General features: G+C 37.9%; 1 protein-coding gene across 2 annotated transcripts; it reads left to right on the top strand.

The window, feature by feature from the left end:
* Nucleotides 1-330: 330 nt before the first annotated feature.
* On the top strand, nt 331-18,788 carry TPH1 (tryptophan hydroxylase 1; the record flags this gene model as incomplete). Of its 2 annotated transcripts, XM_079708114.1 has the most annotated exons (11): nt 331-343; nt 1,481-1,617; nt 6,025-6,208; nt 8,524-8,684; nt 11,481-11,548; nt 11,694-11,890; nt 14,247-14,382; nt 15,049-15,175; nt 16,883-16,978; nt 17,968-18,101; nt 18,614-18,788. In XM_079708114.1, the coding sequence occupies 11 exons, from the start codon at nt 331-333 to the stop codon at nt 18,786-18,788; spliced, it is 1,428 nt and encodes a 475-aa protein (XP_079564240.1). The 2 variants fall into 2 exon arrangements, with proteins under 2 accessions (XP_079564240.1, XP_079564241.1); XM_079708115.1 differs by lacking the exon at nt 331-343 and having other exon boundaries at nt 1,501-1,617; nt 8,524-8,624.
* Between the last annotated feature and the right edge of the window lie 231 nt (nt 18,789-19,019).

Genomic DNA, 19,019 nt, shown 5'->3' with positions numbered 1-19,019 from the left:
ACACACACACACACACACACACACACACACACACTTGGCACTTGTAGGCCAATACTAAAAAGGCTTCAGGGCCGATGGCCTAGGGGATTCCACAGTCAGAGAGAAAGTAGATACTTATATGGAACCAGAATTCTCTGGGCTAGCAGCTATTCTTCTAGTCCACCTGTGTCCAGAGCTGTCCAGGGTCTTAAATTTACAAATGAAATAGGAGGCCTTCTCCCTGTTCTGAAGAAGCTTGCTGTCTTGTTAGAAGACATGTCACATATATGAGTGACACATTTGAGGAAGCCATTCAAGACCCAGTATAAACACAATGAACAAATGGCAAGGATGTGGAGAAAAGGTAACACTCCTGCACTGTTGGTGGGAATGTAAAGTGGTGCAGCCACTATGGAAAACAGTATGGATGTTCCTCAAAAAACTAAAAATAGACTTACCATATGATCCAGAAATTCCCCTTGGGTTTATACCCAAAGAAAGTGAAAACACTAATTCAAAAAGATACATGCATCCCAATGTTCATATTATTTTTAATAGCCAAGATATGGAAGCAACCTAAGTGTCCATCAACAGATGAATGGATAAAGAAAATGTGGTGTGTATGTATACATGCATATATATGCATACATATATATACACACACATACAATGGAATATCACACAGCCATAAAAAAAGAATGAAAAAAAAGAATGAAATTCTGCCATTTATAACAATATGGATGGACCCAGAGGGTATTATGCTTAGTGAAATAAGTCAGACAGAGAAAGACAAATGCTGTATGTTATCACTTATATGTGGAATCTAAAAAATGAAACAAGTGAATGAATATAACAAGAAGAATCAGACTTACAGATATAGAAAACAGACTGGTGGTTACCAGTGGGGAGAGAGGAGGATGAAGGGGCAAAATAGGGGTAAGAGATTAAGAGGTACAAATTACTATGTATAAAATGGATAAGCTACAAGGATTATATTGTACAGCACAGGGAATATAGCCAATATTTGATAATAACTTTAAATGGAATATAATCTATAAAAATATTGAATCACTATGTTGTACATCTGAAACTACAATAAGACCCAGTACAATAAAGTGCTAAAATTGTAAGGGGAGAGGAGGTAGGCTTTCATAGAGAAAGAGTGCCCAGTTCAGGCCACAACAGGAAGACTACAAGAAACCCATGGGCTTGAGTCATGCCCTGAAAGGATTGGATTAGAAAAAAAAGAAAATTACTAATATGTATTGTATATCTTTTATATTCTAGGCACTATGCTAGGCAATGTTTAGCTTATTGTCGTCTCATTACAGTTTTGCAAAGTATATATGTACATCCATGTTTTACAGGTGAGGAAACTAAAACTTGGTTAATGTTATCAGATACTGTCTGAGTTTCAAATATTATCTATGCTACCAAATATTGTCTGCATTGTACAACTTTTTTTTAGAACTTTCTCTCTATTTTCATACTTTATTTTTAGAGACGTACACCAAATTCATCATGATTGAAGACAATAAGGAAAACAAAGATCATTCCATAGAAAAGGGAAGAGCAACTCTCATTTTTTCCTTAAAGAATGAAGTTGGAGGACTTATAAAAGCACTGAAAATCTTCCAGGTAAGCAGTCTCTGTATTTCTGCATAAAACTCTTATAAAATGGGTCTGTAAGATTATTTGTAAATTCTTTAGAGGTGGACTACAGAAATGTTTTAAACACTTAAATTTCTAAAATACTGCTCGATTCTATCAAATGGGCAAAGGATACAAACAATTTATAGAAGAGGAGGTACAAATAACTAATAAAGAAATGGGGGAGGAAAGACTCACTTTACGGATTTTGAAGAAACAATTTTTTATTTTATTTTAATTAACTGAAATATTGAAATTTTAATGAAATTATTTAATGATACATTAATATATTAAAAGCTACTTTTTATATAGCAAAATAACAAAGATTCTACAATTATACTACTCCCTACTGTCAAAGCTTCAATGCATTTGGCACTTAAATACACCTTTGGTGTGAGGGAAAATTGATGTGATGTGTAGGGAAACAATCTGGTAATATGTATTTTGAGTCTTAAAATGTTCACATATTTTGACCCAGTAATTTTACTTCCATAAATCTATCCTAAGGAAATCAGGGTCAGTCAGTTAGAACAGGAATTTTTACTGAGTACTTACTAAGTGCAGCACGTCCTGCTAGATATGAAGGTGTGTACCCTAACAAAGCAGACACAGTTCCAGCCCTCACAGTTGTGTATAATCTAGTGAAGACAGACACTAAACAAATAATTTCAGTAAACAAATGATTACATGTGTGTAAACTGACCTGAAAGAGAAGTACCAGGTACTATGATAGCATTGAACTGGGAGACCTAACCCAGTTTAAGAGACACAAAGATTTATTTATGGGAATTAAAAAATTATAAACAAACTACTTGTCCTAAGGTATGGGACAGGTTAAATTATACTACTAGAACATCATTGGTATTAAGCTTGTAGGTAGGCTCTGAAGGCAGGCCACCTGAGTTCAAATCCTTGCTCTGTCACTTATTGGCTGTGTGATGGTGGGCAAATTAATTAGTCTCTCTGCGTTTCATCTTAGCATCTATAAAATGAGAACCCTACCTACCTCACAGGGTCACTGTGAGAACTAATAAAATTAATATATTTCAAGTGCTTAGGATAGTTCAAAGTAAATTATCACTAAATGTTACCTATTTAGAAATCAGATTTATATCCATATGATATACTATTAAATAGCAGTTTGAAAATAATATTTCAAAGAATTTAAAATTCTAAATATAACAAATAGTCTAGAAGAGTTTGTGATAAAAAGCACCAGTTTTTTACCCAGCACCTCAGTTCCACTCCCTAGAGGCAATCTCTTTTAACTATTTCTGTTCTTTAGTTCTTTTAGCGGTGAATTTATAATGTCTAAATATTGTCCTGATCTCTCTGAGTTATCAATTTACATGATATTTATTTACTCTCTATTGTGAATGATACTGATACTGACACTTCTGTCCCTTCTTCCTCCTTCTCCTCCCCATATTTGATAATTACGTGATAACTGCAAGCTCTTCTTTTGACTACCTTGGAGTCTTTAAATAGTATACCTATATTTCTTCCATCAACTTTCTTTTTTATTTTGTCTTTAATCAGATAATACTTGTGCATGGTTTAAAAAGTCAACCCCACACTATAAAGCTTATAAAGAAAATAGCAGTCTTCTGCTTCATCTCTCTTCATTCCTAAATTCCATTTAATTTTTATGTTGACCTAGGTGCAGAGGGTTGAGCTAATCGCACTCCTTAAGTCACGTGGACACTGTCAACACTGATGTATACAGCCTCCTCCTGTTTTATTCCATCTCCATTTCTCTCTTCTGATAGACAACTGCTCTGATACGTTTGATCTACACACTGAATTGTTTTTTATGTTACTTAGAATCTATGTTGAGTTTTTGCATGTGCATGGACTGGTAATTTATATAAATGTTATTGTACATACACTTTTTCTTTTACTCAGCACTGTGTTTTGAAGACCTACCCATGCTGCTACATATCCATCTCATTCGTTCTTCTGACTGCTGCAGTGGTGTTGTGGGTGTGAATCCACCTATTTTTACTCATCCTCTGCCCATAGGGGGCAACCATCTTCAACGCTTTAAACTATATTTTCTCATAGTAGCGTCCATATTTATAAACAATATGCTTATTCTGCTGCTATTCCTTGTTTTTTCCGTTTGTAGATATTACCTATTGATTTTCTCCAGCGGAAGTGAAGAGTTAGCTTCCTTGGCACAGCTCCCTTTCCAGCGGCCCCTCAACTTCCCTTCCCCCCATCTTCACAATGTAGTTATGCCCCAATTTTTGGCTTTATCAGTCTTCAGTGTTTTCATTATAAAGATGATGTAAATCTTGTTCAAAGAAGAACCATATTATCCATTATTCTGACTCTTCTTTTCTTGTACAGCAGGATTACAACATAGTTTTTTTTTTTTTTTTTTTTTTTTTTTTTTTTTTTGTGGTACGCGGGCCTCTCACTGTTGTGGCCTCTCCCGTTGCGGAGCACAGGCTCCGGATGCGCAGGCTCAGCAGCCATGGCTCACGGGCCCAGCCGCTCCGCGGCATATGGGATCCTCCCAGACCGGGGCACGAACCCGTATCCCCTGCATCGGCAGGCGGACTCTCAACCACTGCGCCACCAGGGAGGCCCTACAACATAGTTTTTAAGGGCATAGACTGTGGAGCTAGACAGCCTGAGTTTGAATTCCAGCTCTTACACTGATTAGCTGTGTGCATTTGGGCAAACTGCTTAACCTCTCTGTGCCTCTGTTGCTGTAATTGAAATATCTGATAAGGAATGTCTCACTTATTACTTTAACTCTACCTGAATTTTCCTAGACCTTCTTGACTAAACTTTTCTTCCATGTAACAAGAAAAGAACGAAATAAGTTTTAAGTTATTTAGTTACATTTCCTCACCAGATTCCATCAAGTTTTTCATTTTGATAGCACTCAATTTTAGATTACTTTAGGAAGAATTGACATTTTATGTATTTTACTCCAAAAACATAATTTATAGCTTTATATTTATTCAAGTCATCATTCGGAAAATATTTATGAATGTACTCTTATTCTAAAAATTCATAAGAAATAGATTAAATAAAACTTTCCTTTACTCCTGATCAATTCCAATATATTTTGTAACTGGCTCTCTTGTATTGATGCCATGATAGATTCTACATTCCAGGATAAACCCTGCCTATTCCAATTTCCCAACATCCCTGACATTCACTCTCCTTTCTTATTTATCAAGTTAATGTTCCCTGATAATTATCTCATCCCGACCTTTGCTCATACAAGTACCTCCTGTTTGGAATCTTACTTCTTCCCTTCTGTCTTCCTGTTCTATCTATTTTTTTAAGACTCATCTCAGGGTTTCCCTGGTGGCGCAGTGGTTGAGAGTCCACCTGCCGATGCAGGGGACACGGGTTCATGCTCCGGTCCGGGAAGATCCCGTATGTGTGGAGCAGCTGGGCCCATGAACCATGGCCGCTGAGCCTGCGCGTCCGGAAGACTCGTCTCAGCTCCTGTCTGCTCCTAGAACCTTCTACCTTCTCAAACTCCTGATGTTTTTTTTCCGTTTCTGAACATCTTCTGCGCCTGAACACTCACTATTTGTATTTTCTCTTAGTCTTTCATGTGTTAGTCAACTAGATTGTAAACTCCTTGTACGTCTTGCCCTTCTTTGTATGCTTCACAGCCATTACTTGGCTACACAGGTGTTCACTAAGTTAATTTAGATTCAGCTGGTTAGTATTGGAGATCATCTACTCTAACTTTCTCGTTTTTTAGATGAAGAAAACTGTTGGGTGGCTGGTTCTTATGTTTCATGATTATGTCACCAGGGCTTTTCCTCAGCACCCAGATTGGTAAGAGAAGATGCCTTCCCCCCACAGGTTTGCACATATGGCACCCCACAGCTCAGGCTGGCATGTGAAGAGATCAGAAGCAGCAATCTGATTCAGCTGGTTACTGAGTTTGTAGCTTAAGATATTGGAGGTATTAAATATTCCATGTTCAAGCTGTTCATCTAATTGTATTAAATGCATTATTGCAAAGGAGACTTTTCTTTTTAAAGGACTAACACTAGATCACTTAAAAAAAAAACCTAGCCTTTATTTGTGAGAATTTTCAAAGGGTTCTTTTTATCTAGGAGACTAAGTCTTGTGATTTGAAGGCCAATCAGTTCTGGCAATCTGAGGGACTTCCTACTGGGTGTTAATTTAATTAGATTCTGGAGGGTGTGATGAATTTTTCAAACTTTTTTTGAATAGTACCTAATATTTAGGGGGAATTACTTTGCTGTTGATGGCACTAAAAACAGCCTTTTTTCCCTTTGGCTATTATGACAAGTGATGAGACTGATTTTTAGTGGTAATGGAAGTAATCTGCTCAGAGACTATACCCATTTGAGGCAGTCATGTATAATCTTCATCCTTTGCTTTCCACAGGAGAAGCATGTGAACCTATTACATATTGAGTCCCGAAGATCAAAGAGAAGAAACTCAGAGTTTGAGATTTTTGTTGATTGTGATATCAATAGAGAACAATTGAATGATATTTTTCATCTGTTGAAGTCTCATACTAATGTTCTCTCTGTGAATCTACCAGATAATTTTACTGTGAAGGAAGATGGTAAGTTTTTTTTTTTTTTTTTTTTTTTTTTTGCGGTTAGGCGGGCCTCTCACTGTTGTGGCCTCTCCCCTTGCGGAGCACAGGCTCCGGAGCACAGGCTCAGTGGCCATGGCTCACGGGCCCAGCCGCTCCGCGGCACGTGGGATCTTCCCAGACCGGGGCACGAACCCGTGTCCCCTGCATCGGCAGGCGGACTCTCAACCACTGCGCCACCAGGGAAGCCCAGATGGTAAGTTTGAAAAGTGAAAATACTACTCAGAAGATTAAATGCATAGTATGTGTCCTATCTTATGTTTAGCTTGAAGGCATGAAAGTAAAAATAAAACACTATTCAAATTGCTTACAATCTGATAATGAAGAAGATGCAAAATGTAATTGCTCAAAATGCTAAAGAAAAATTATAAAGCAACATTTTATCAAGGGCGAGAGAAGTGAAAAGGAAAACTTGAGTACAAGAAAGAATTTAGAATAGTTAGAAATCCATTGTTATCTCAGTTTCCAAATCATCAGGCATTTCTTGATTTCACAAACCTCCAATTCACAATCCCTGAGCACTTAGTAACTTACAGGGCAGATACCTAGCAGATATTAAGTGAATATGAATTTGTTGAGAATGTTGACAATTACTGACAACTACGATGTGAAATACTCTATATATGAAATACAATATTCTTCCTTGTCCTCACTTCCACCAAAACCAAATGGAAAGCTTCTGAGTTTTCAGATACTCAGGCAGCACAGAGATAATCTAAAATCTTCTACTGTGAAAAAATCCTTGCAGTTTACTTGGGGCAAGAGACAAATGGATAAATCAGTCACATTTTTTTTTTTTTTGCGGTACGCGGGCCTCTCACTGTTGTGGCCTCTCCCGTTGCGGAGCACAGGCTCCGGACACGCAGGCTCAGCGGCCATGGCTCACGGGCCCAGCTGCTCCGCGGCATGTGGGATCTTCCTGGACCGGGGCACGAACCCGTGTCCCCTGCATCAGCAGGCAGACTCTCAACCACTGCGCCACCAGGGAAGCCCAGTCACATTTTATATATGGTACTCAATTTAAAATAATCCCTTCAGATTATGTCACAATATTTGGGTGTAATCAGGGCTGATATTCATCTGTTATGTATTCATATGGCTGTATAAGGTATTAAAATATCAAGATTCTACGTCCATGTCTGGCTGGCAGATAGCTTTTCTCCTGAGTCCCTTAAGTGCTCCTCACCATGCCTGAAGCCTATGTGCCCCCAGTTCTCCCCTAGGAGTCCTGTGCCCACCACAAACAACTAAAAGATTAACACCTGGTAGAGCAGGAACCTGGGACTCTGCTTGTGTCTATTTTGAGTGATTGGTGCCCCTGTTGTTTTGTTGCTGAATCTCTTGAATATCACTTCTGGGTATGTTACAGCATGAAACTGGAGCAAGAAGAATTGAGTCCTAGTCCTCTCTGTTCCATTAGAGATGAATGATCTTGGATAAGTTACTTCACCTCTCTGGCAAATGAAGAGTTTATTTATCGAGTCTAAATGGTTCAGCTGATCTTTAGGGAACACCAACTTGTATCAGATATTTCTACTAAGAAATGGGGATATAAAAAGAAATAGTCCTACCCTGGAGTCGTTCCCATCCTTTTCTGTAAGACAGCCATATGCAGATACATTATAGTAAAACATAGTAAAAGCTTTCAGAGAATTGGAGTCATAGTCTTGGGAACCCAGATGATAGAGAATTAGCGCCACCTACAGGGTCAGGGAAGGCTCATTTGATTTGGGTCCTGAAGGAGGAGAAGGATATTCTCAGGAAAACAGAAGGATGAGGTGCAGCAGGATGTGGGATGAGATAGGTATTCCAGGGAGAAGACCAGCATTCACAAAAACTCAGAGTTTTAGGAGAGCGTGTATGTATGAGGGATAGTGAGAAGATCAAAGTGGCAAAGACATAAATGATCTCTAAGATCCTTTTAATCAACAAAAATAAACATTCAGAGTTTTATTTAAATTTGCTAATTTAAAATTAGCCTTACTTTTTAAGGCTAGCTAAATATGTAGCTTAAATTTTTTTGAACTTTTGGTCTATTACTAAAGTACATCATTTCTGCAATGCTTAGGAAATTAAGGCTTAAAATATTTTTAAACTCAAAAACTTTGAATAAAATTTACTTATTAAAACTAGACCAATTTACTTGTATACATTGTGCCTCAATGTACAAGCTAAAATTAAAAATCTCATTCAAATGCATTTATGACTTTCTTAATTTCTTCTTCTTTATTGCCTAATTTAAGATGGTCTCTTCAACTGTTAGTGTTTTTTGTATTTTTCAGGTATGGAAACTGTTCCTTGGTTTCCAAAGAAGATTTCTGACCTGGACCATTGTGCTAACAGAGTTCTGATGTATGGATCCGAACTGGATGCTGACCATCCTGTAAATATTTTAAATAAATATTTTCATGAAAATAATTTAAAGCAAACTAAAAAATTAAGGGTATTATTTTTCTTTTCTGGAGAAAGTGCTTATTCTAGACTAAATAGGATCTTGATTAATCTGGGTTTCAGGAAGTGTTATTAGTCCTTCATGTTGGTGGACTTGAAACCAAGTGACTGAAGAGCATCCAATTTCATTGGCTCCAAAACATCTGTGTCATGCCTGGAATTCTTATCACTAAGAGCTATTCCAAGAATTACACTACAATGAACACCATATCTGCAGTCGGTTTCTATCAAAATGGGCATGGGCTATTGGAGAGGGGAGTAAAGATAGGAAGGGGAAAATCATCACCCACACTGCCCAGCATAATTGGTTTATTATGCAGTTGATGAATTAGGAAGCTGTTTCCTTGGAAAATCATATGGGATACAGTACAGGCATGAGTTGGAGAATTAGTAAGTCTAGAGCATTAGGACTTCTTATGGAGCTCTGGGATCCTAGGAGGGGAGGAGAGAAGAGAGTCAGCAGTAGAGTTGCACAGACCAGGGATTTATTCTAGCTTCTACCACTTATTAGCTGTGTGAATGTGACCGTATACTGCCTTAGACAACCCCCAGCCGATCCATCCATTTATTCTATAATATCTTATTGAGTAAGTATTGGAATTAATAATTTGCTGTACCTGCCCTCTGGGAGCTTCCAGTCAAGTTGAAAAAGTAAAGCACACACACATACACATATATATATAAACACACATACAAGATTTAAATATGAAAAGTGTGCTAAGTGGCATGAACAGACTGCTTTGAGATATACACAAGAGAGTAAACACTTCTAGCTGAAGAGGTCAGAGAAGGGCAACCTTGTTAACTTGGCCTTAAAGAATTTTGGCAGGAAAGGGATGGAGAGGAAGGACAGTTCATTGCACAATGAGCAAAGTTTCAGAGGCAAGAAAATCTGGGGTGTGTTTATGGAAAGGTGTGTAAATGAGTTTTACTGATCTACTACCAAGTCCTGATTTTCACCTCCAAAATACTTCTTTAATTTGTTCCTTGTTTATTCTTACTACCACATCCCTTAACTGGTCTTCCTGCCTCCAGCCTTGCCGCCTCAAACCTGTCCTCATAGTCACTAGAACGATCTAAAGCCTCAGTGTGACCGTTATCCCTCTTGTGCCTAAAAATCACCAATGGTACCTCTGTACAGATCTAGGAGAATTGAAAACATAAGTCTATGCAAAAACTTGTACACAAATGTTCATAGAAGCATTATTCATAGTAGCAAAAAAGTGGAAACAACCCAAATATCCATCCACTGGTGAATGGATAAGTAAAGCATGGTATGTCCCCAACATGGAATATTAATGGCCATAAAAAAACCATGAATTACTCAACATGCTACAACAGGGGTGAACCTTGAAAACACTGTGATAGTGAAAGAAGCCAGTCACTAAAGACCATACATTGTGTGATTTCTTTTACATGAAATATCAAGAACCGGCAAATTCATAGCAACAGGAAGTAGATTACTGGTTGCCAGGGCTGGGGGTGAGGGAAAATGAGGATAGACTGCAAATGAGTAGGGTGTTTTTTTTCAGTGTGATAAAATGTTCTGAAATTATGGTGGAGGTGGTTGCACAACACTGTGAATATCCTAAACCCCCCTAAATTGTACACTTTAAAATGTCAGTTTTAAGGTATGTGAGTTATATCTCGATAAAGCTGTTATTTAAAAAAAAAACAAAAACCCAATGGTTTCCAATTACCCCAAGACTAAAATCCAAGCTCTCAAACAGACCTTTACTAGCAGACCCATAACTAGTCTTCACCATGCTCCACCTCACTCTCCAGGCTCCAGCAACATTGGATTACCTGTATTTTCTTAGGCGCAACATGCTGTTTTTCATTTCTGCGCTGTCCTTGGTGCTGTGCTTTCTGTCCTCCTCCACCTGGCTCTCTCCACTCCTCTTTTAGCTTAGGAGTCATTGCTAGGAACCCTTTCCTGACCCCCACTACCCTCTTCGCATACTCTGGATTATGAGTTTCTTTTTGAGTTCAAGTGGTATTTTGTGCCTGTCTGTAATAAGGCATTTACCATACTGTTTCAAAATAATTGGTTAAAGTAAACTCCTTGAAGACCTAGATTGTGCTGTTTCTCTGAATTTCAGCACAAGGCCAGGTGCATAGTAGGGACTTGTAAATCTGTGCTAAACACACACGTCTCATTCTTTGCTTTCAGGTGTCCTCCCCTTCTTTCCTATTTTGTATTATTGGCTATTTCCTCCTAAGGTTTGCTTTTTGATGCCTTATTTTGTCTATTTTTTTCTTAAATATTTTTCATAGGTATAAATTCTAATGTTACTATTTTGTCTATCTTTTTATCATTATTTGCTTCTACAAATGATTAATATGTCTGCATTTTGCAATAAAATCTGAGGCTAGATTCAGTTGCCATGATTTCAAATATTAGTAATTACTACTTTGTTATTAATTACAGGAAAATATAACTGAAGATGTAGTCAAATGATTAAGAAAAAACTCACCCTTGGAAAAGAGCCATGTATTTTAACTAGGGTGGTACTTTTCTTTTTCCTCAAACTATTTTATTTTTGTAGCTACTGTAGTATTTTTGTATCTATAGTATCTTTTATCTTTGCAGCCACTATTGTATGAATCTGTCATATAATGTTGACTTTAAAATAAAAATGATCATAAATTTCTAAACAGTGCTTGCTCAAAATAACAGTCATATAGCCCTTCAATATAGTCACTTGAATAATAATGAAATGTTTTCTAAATCATTTGTTAAGTATTTTTTAGTATGCATATTTAAAAACTTTTCTTTAATTATCAGGGCTTCAAAGACAATGTCTATCGTAAAAGACGAAAGTATTTTGCAGACTTGGCTATGAACTATAAACAGTAAGTGTACTATAAAAATAACTTATTCAACTTTGAACTAATGAAATAAATGGAGTAAATTATGCCTATATAGTAAATAGAAAACAAGATACGTGCTACTGTTTATTGGATGCTAATTCAAGATAACTTCTCTTTATCTCATTAGTGGAGACCCCATTCCTAACGTGGAATTTACTGAAGAGGAGATTAAGACCTGGGGAACTGTGTTCCGAGAGCTCAACAAACTTTACCCAACCCATGCCTGCAGAGAGTATCTCAAAAACTTACCTTTGCTTTCTAAATACTGTGGATACCGAGAAGATAATATCCCACAATTGGAAGATGTCTCAAACTTTTTAAAAGGTAATGAACTGATTAATTTTTTGTAAGGGGAATATTGAACTCCATTTCAATCACAATAGAATTTTTAATAGAGGACTAAAGTCCAGTTATTTGGGAGGTCAGAATTTTTCTGTATTCTGTCCTGGCAATTCTCCAGGCACCACATTTGAAGAGGGACATTCATAACCTGGAGCAAATGTAGAGGAAAGTGAGCAGAATTGTAAGAGGATTGGAAAATGTATCATATAAATAAAATTTGAAGGATTCTTAGGGTGTTTAACCTGGAAATTTAGGGGACTTTATAGATTTATTTAAATATTTGAAGGTCATCTTATGTTATAGAGGGATTCCTATGTGGCTCTGAAGTAAAGGACAGTCGGATAGAAACAGCAAACTTTTAGTTCGAAACAGAGAAGATCCTGTTAAAAGAGCCATTTGAAAATGGGACAGGCTCATGAGATGGTTAGTTCTACATCCATGGAGATGTTCATGCAAAAGTTCCACACCCACTAGAGGGATGTGATAGAGGAGATTCAAGCACCTTCGGGAAGGTTGGAGTAAATGATCGCTGAAGCCCCTTTCCACACTAAGATTCTATCGTTTTCCCAAAGAAGAAGATGTGTTAGTAGAAGCATAAACAAAGACTAAGGACAATTTTGCTCCTTTTAGTTCATCATGCTTACTTGGTCCAGGCTTCCTTATTTTTTCTCACTAGTATAGGAAGTAAAAGGATCAGTGATCTCCAGGATCTACAATATGTAAGAAAAATAAATATCCCCCTTTGATCTCAGCAGATTAGAACCTTAGGGAAAAAAATAGGCATTATATTTTTGACTCAAAGGGAGTTTATCTTATTTCCATCATGATCTGAAATTACTATCTTTGAATTTATTATATAGACTTATAAAAATATACATATTTATTCAATTCCATAATTCTCATTCCTCAACCACTATACACAAAATTAAGAACTAAACAGGAGAGGGCAATATAGTTTTTACAAGGGAAGAACTCATATAAGCGGTTCCTACAAAACCTAGATTTAAAAAAAATAGTGATTAAGAATGGCAGAGAACCAAAGCACATGACCTTGTGTGACTTAACAAAGATGGACTAGCATATGCTACAGAAGTTGTTATCAAATCACACTTGCATGAGATCTGGAGGAAATATTTTGTTATAGATGCGAAACTGAAAGCTGATCAGTTGGGGTCTGGAGCTTGAGCAGGCTGCAGAGCTTGTTTCTAAAGGTGTTTCAAGGGAACGTGTCAAAGAGAGAAACCAATATTAAAAGACAGTTCAAACAAAACGTGAGTTGGAAGGGGCTACCTGCCCTAGCAAATATGGTGGCCACTAGACAACTGTGGTTGTTTAAATAATTAAAATGAATGTAGGGACTTCCCGGTGGTCCAGTGGTTAAGACTCTGCCTTCCAATGCAGGGGGCATGGGTTCCATCCCTGGTTGGGGAACTGAGATCCCACATGCTGCGTGGTGCGACCAAAAATAAATAAATAAATAAAACTTAAAAAAAATAAAATGAATGTAAATCAAAATGTCAGTTCCCCAGCCACATTAGCCACATTTCAAGTGCTCAATAGCCACATGTGGCTAGTGGCTAGCAATAGGCTAGATGTTGAACATTTCCATCTTTGTGAAAAATTCTTTTGCCCATCGGAGTGGGAGAATCCAAGTACAAAGCATTGGGGTGGAACTGGAGTTACCAGAGTGTGAGAGTTTGAAATGAAGGACAAGGTCAGAGCTTATAGAGGTCCCCAGAGCCACTGCAGCCTAGTGGAAGGTAACTTTTACAGTGGGCATGCAGACTCAGGTATTGGGGAATGAAAGAGCACCATCCAGTTTAGATAACACGAAGAAACTACAAGAGGTAGTACTGGCTAAAAATGACGTAGTTTCAAAAATGGTTCTGATCTAAATTAATAGATCTTGTTAGTGAGTTTTTTTAAAAAAGAAAAGTAAGATTGTCTAGGGGATAGTCTAAGCCCTTCAGGGAGACAGCAAGGTGTAATGTAAGGCTTGGGTTCTCATCCTACCTTTATCATCTACTGTGTGGCCTTGAGTGAGACTCAGTAATGTGGGCACATTACTGAGTCTCTGAGCCTTAGTTTTTTAGTTGTCACAATGAGGAGACTAAACTTTAACTCATATTGTAAATATGAAAGGCGATGTGATGTGTAAAAAATCCAACCCATTGCCTGGCCATGGTTAGTGCTTAATAATTATGACTTCCCTGAAGTGCATGTATGATATATTTTAGTTTCATGTTCTCCCTCAAAGTGTTACCTCGTGCCACTGGCAGAATTAAAATGTTGCAGTAAATAGTCTATTCTAGTGAAGATTTTCTCCTTTGCTTTGCAGAGCGCACAGGTTTTTCCATCCGTCCTGTGGCTGGTTACTTATCACCAAGAGATTTCTTATCAGGTTTAGCCTTTCGAGTTTTTCACTGCACACAGTATGTGAGACACAGTTCAGATCCCCTCTATACCCCAGAGCCGTAAGTACTTCTACTGCAGCATCCATCCATCAATATGGTACCTACGTCATGATTTTTTGTGAGGATCAAGCAAATTAGCACATGTAAAGCATTTTGAATGGTGCCTGGCATGTAATACATGTTCCATGCTCGATACATGTTAACCATTATTATTACCATCGTTAATTGACAACCTATTAGGTGCCAAGTGCTGTCCTAAGCATAGGGGATGTAAGACTGAAAAAAATCAAAGTTTCCTGCCTTCATAGAGCTTATATACCAATGGGAGATATAGATAATAAACAAACAAGTAAATATATATATATAAAACTCAGGTGGTTATAAGTGCCATGGAGAAAAATAAAGTAGGGAAAGGGGACAGAGTTGTGTGTGGGTGGGTGTTTCTATTTTGAAAAGGGTGATCAGAGACCTGGTTTGGGGGTTGGGGGGTTGACATGTGGATGTCTGTGCATATTTGTATGAACTTACATATGTGTGTTTGTGAGTGGCCAAGGTTTTGAACCAAAATAGTTTCTTTACTGTAATAGTGTCCTTTGTGGTCCATTTCCAAAGTAATACCACCTGATCAATTTGAATAAAAGTAAGATCAGGTTTTGATTTAATTGAATGGTTGATTATGCATTTATGTTAAATGTCACAGTGTGACAACTTGTACCTCTTTTTCAGAGATACCTGCCATGAACTCTTGGGTCATGTCCCCCTTTTGGCTGAACCTAGTTTTGCTCAGTTCTCCCAAGAAATTGGCCTGGCTTCTCTTGGAGCTTCAGAAGAGGCTGTTCAAAAACTGGCAACGGTATAAATCTGGAAATAGCTGTATAGATCAGTAATCTTTAACTGGGGTGGGATGTGGGTATTTGTGTAGTTTAAAAGTACCTACTCAAGATGAGCATTAGAAAATTTGTCTTTGCTCATATTTAATTTAATTTAAATAATTTAAATAACATTAAAGGAAGATGTAAAAATTTAAGGCTTATCCAAAGAAGACCTGAGCTTTAAAAAAAAAAGGCAGAGAAACAGAGAACACTAGAATGCAATAATGTTAACAGTTGGTATACCTTCTTTTTTTAGTAAAAATGATAGGTTCCCTAAAAATAATGCTAAAAATATTTTTGAGCACTAGGTACAAAACATGCTGGAAATAGAAAGATGAATAAGGCCTGGTTCCCACCTTCAAGGAACTTATACACAGGCACTTACATTAGAATGAGAGGAGGTCTGTAAAGAAGCTCAGGCAGGGTGCTCTGGGAGTGCAGAGAACTGCCTGGGGAAGGTTTCATGGAAGATGAACATCTGGACCAGCCCTGGGAAGATGAGTAATGTTTTCACCTGCCAGGAAAAGAAGGAAGAGCATCTCAGGATGAGGGCACACAAGGAAAGACAGGAGGTGCTTGGTGTATCTGAGGAAATGATAAGAAGCTGGAGCAGAGTGTGTGAGGGTCGGGAAGGTGGTGTGAAATAGGCTAGATGGTTAGAACAGTGCTCTCAAATTGTAGTTTGGGGACCCCACAGGGTCCTTGAGTAAAAGATCCATTCAAAATGCAGAGTGGATTTTAATGTGAGAGACAGAGTTCATTGATATGGTTTCAGATTCCACATTACAGCTGTACTTTAAGAAACTACCACTTGTTGAGTTTTGATGTTGTGTCAAAGAAGAATAGCCACAATTATCTGAGAAGGCTATTACAATATTCAGCCCTCTTCCAACTACTTATCTGTGTGAGGCTGACTTCTCTCCACATACTTGAACCAAGACAACCTATTGTGACAGGTTTAATACAGAAGCAGATGTGAGAATCCATCTGTTTGCCAGCCAGACATTAAATAATATCAATCTGGACACTAAAAAGATTTGTGACAATATAAAACAATGCAACTTTTCTCACCATGTTTTTGTACAATATAGTTACTTTTGATTAAAATGTTATTTGTGTTACCATAAAATGGTTTATTATAATTTTAACATTAATTAATAAACATTTAAATTTTTCTCAGTTTACTTTTTTAATATGGTAAATATAGCTAGCTCTATCCCACATAAACAAAAGGTCTTTGGGGTCCTCAGTAATTTTTTAAATTTTATTTATTTATTTACTTATTTATTTTGGCGGTGTCGGGTCTTAGTTGCCACACATGGGATCTTCGTTTCGTCATGTGGGTTCTTTAGTTGCGGCATGCAGACTTCTTAGTTGAGGCATGCATGCAGGATCTAGTTCCCCGACCAGGGATCGAACCTGGGCCCCTGCACTGAGAGTGTGGAGTCTTACCCACTGGACCACCAGGGAAGTTCCTCCTCAGTAATTTTTAAGAGTATATAAGAGTTCTGGGAACAGAAGTTTGAGAAGTCTGGTTTGGAATGAGGCCAGATTGTAGAAATACTTGTGAGCTATCCTGGGGGTCTTGGATTTTATTCCAGGGTACTTTGGGTCAGTGACTAAGAGTTGTAATTTGTTTTAAATTGTGTCCTTCAGGATGTGAAAGTAATACTGATGTCCTTTTGCAGTGCTACTTCTTCACTGTGGAGTTTGGTCTATGTAAACAAGAGGGGCAGCTAAGAGTCTTCGGTGCCGGCTTACTTTCTTCCATCAGTGAACTCAAAGTAAGAGCTGTAAATCTTTGCACATAACCATATTCACTTAATGTAACTGACACGACCTGAAATAGTTTCTGGATTTTAATTTATTTATTTTTATTATTTTTGGCTGCCTTTGGTCTTTGTTGCTGCGTGTGGGCTTTCTCTAGTTGTGGCAAGCGGGGGCTACTCTTTGTTGTGGTACGCAGGCTTCTCATTGTGGTGGCTTCTCTTGTTGTGGAGCACAGGCTTTAGGTGCATGGGCTTTAGTAGTTGTGGCACGCGGGCTCTAGAGCGCAGGCTCAGTAGTTGTGGTGTACGGGCTTAGTTGCTCTGCGGCATGTGGGATCTTCCCAGACCAGGGCTTGAACCCATGACTGCTGCATTGGCAGGCGGATTCTTAACCACTGTGCCACCAGGGAAGCCCTAGTTTCTGGATCTCAATAAAAGCTTACTGTGGAAAATACTTGGGGTGGCAGTAAACATTACCTAAGAGGCATTTTTCTCTATTTCCTAAGTTTTCTGAATAGATATAGATAATTATTCAGAATGTAATTATATCTTTTAAATAAAAAAGTATTTTAAATCAAAGTCTTGCTGTTTCCTCACCATTTTTGGTGTGCTAGCAACAACTTCAGTAATTTCTAGGGAATTCTTTGAGGTGTATTATTTATTCAATAAAGGAATGAACTTATGTTTGTCGAGTGGTGGATGTGCATGAAATATTGTCCAAGGTACAGTCTTTCTCTCAAGGAGCCTACCACCTGCTGGTGGGTACAAGTCATGTATAGGAATAACTAGTGCAGGGTAGAAAGCAGATGCCATAATGCAGGAATAAATAAATAAAGATCCTTGGGTACCTCCTAAATGGAGAAGAGTGTTAGAAAAATGCAGTGGTCTTGGGGCATTTATAGGGAATAGCAAGCCATTTGTTTTGCTGGCTCTGGCAGTTGTGTGTAGAATGTGGTCATGAAAATAGATAGTATCCTTTGATTCACTGACTCTTCATCCTCTAGCACGCACTTTCTGGGCATGCCAAAGTAAAGCCCTTTGATCCTAAGATTACCTGCAAACAGGAGTGTCTCATTACAACTTTTCAGGATGTCTACTTTGTATCTGAAAGCTTTGAAGATGCAAAGGAGAAGATGAGGTAAAGTATATCATCCTCATGCCTTAATTTTTCTCTGCAAAAGATAGATCCAGTAATGGTAACAAGTCACAGAAGTAAGCAGCTGGATAATTAGAAGCCCACTAGGCACCTTTTGCCTGTAACACATCTCTCTTTCACAGTAAATATTTAGGGTGTGTTGTTTATAATGATGTTCAGTGTTGCAAATATAAATCAGATACACTGAGAAATTGGTTACTTCCTATTCCTTCCTATCAGAGAGTTTATAATCTAATAGGAAAAATAAACTGTATGCAAATTACTATATAACAACTAGGAAGCCTTAAAGAGATACAGATGAAACACTGTTCTGCATTTTATTCAGGAGCAATTCATTCCAGCTAGGGGAACAGGGAAAGCCTAATGGCATTTGAGAAAGGACTTGAAGTATACACAAGATTTAGATATGTTAATTTTTAGACTAATGGACAGTATTTGGTTTTTATCATTTTCTCCCTAGAAATTGATTGCCTCATGTTTGTTTTCTTAAATAGAGAATTTACCAAAACAATCAGGCGTCCATTTGGAGTGAAGTATAATCCGTATACACGGAGTATTCAGATCTTGAAGGACACCAAGAGCATAACCAGTGCCATGAATGAGCTGCAGCATGAGCTTGATGTTGTCAGTGATGCCCTTGCTAAAGTCAGCAGGCAGCTGAGCATCTGACAGTTGCCAGTCCTAATCCCGAAAGCATCTGAGCATTCAGAGGCCTGTGGGCCAACTGTTGCTTTGCTTGATGACCTGGTTGTGGAGGAACAGCAGCCAAACAATATTCTCTATTCTCATTCCTTAATGGACCATTAGTCTTTGAAAATGTGTACCTGGATACTCTAGCCACTACTTTTTTTTTTTTTCTTTTGGTAACAGCTTTAGTGAAGTATAGCCTAATTTTATTTT

This window comes from Hyperoodon ampullatus, assembly GCF_949752795.1.
Source record: "Hyperoodon ampullatus genome assembly, chromosome: 7".
Lineage (NCBI taxonomy): Eukaryota > Metazoa > Chordata > Mammalia > Artiodactyla > Ziphiidae > Hyperoodon > Hyperoodon ampullatus.
The sequence above is the reverse complement of the archived record's forward strand: the minus strand, read 5'-3'. Positions and strand labels throughout refer to the sequence as shown.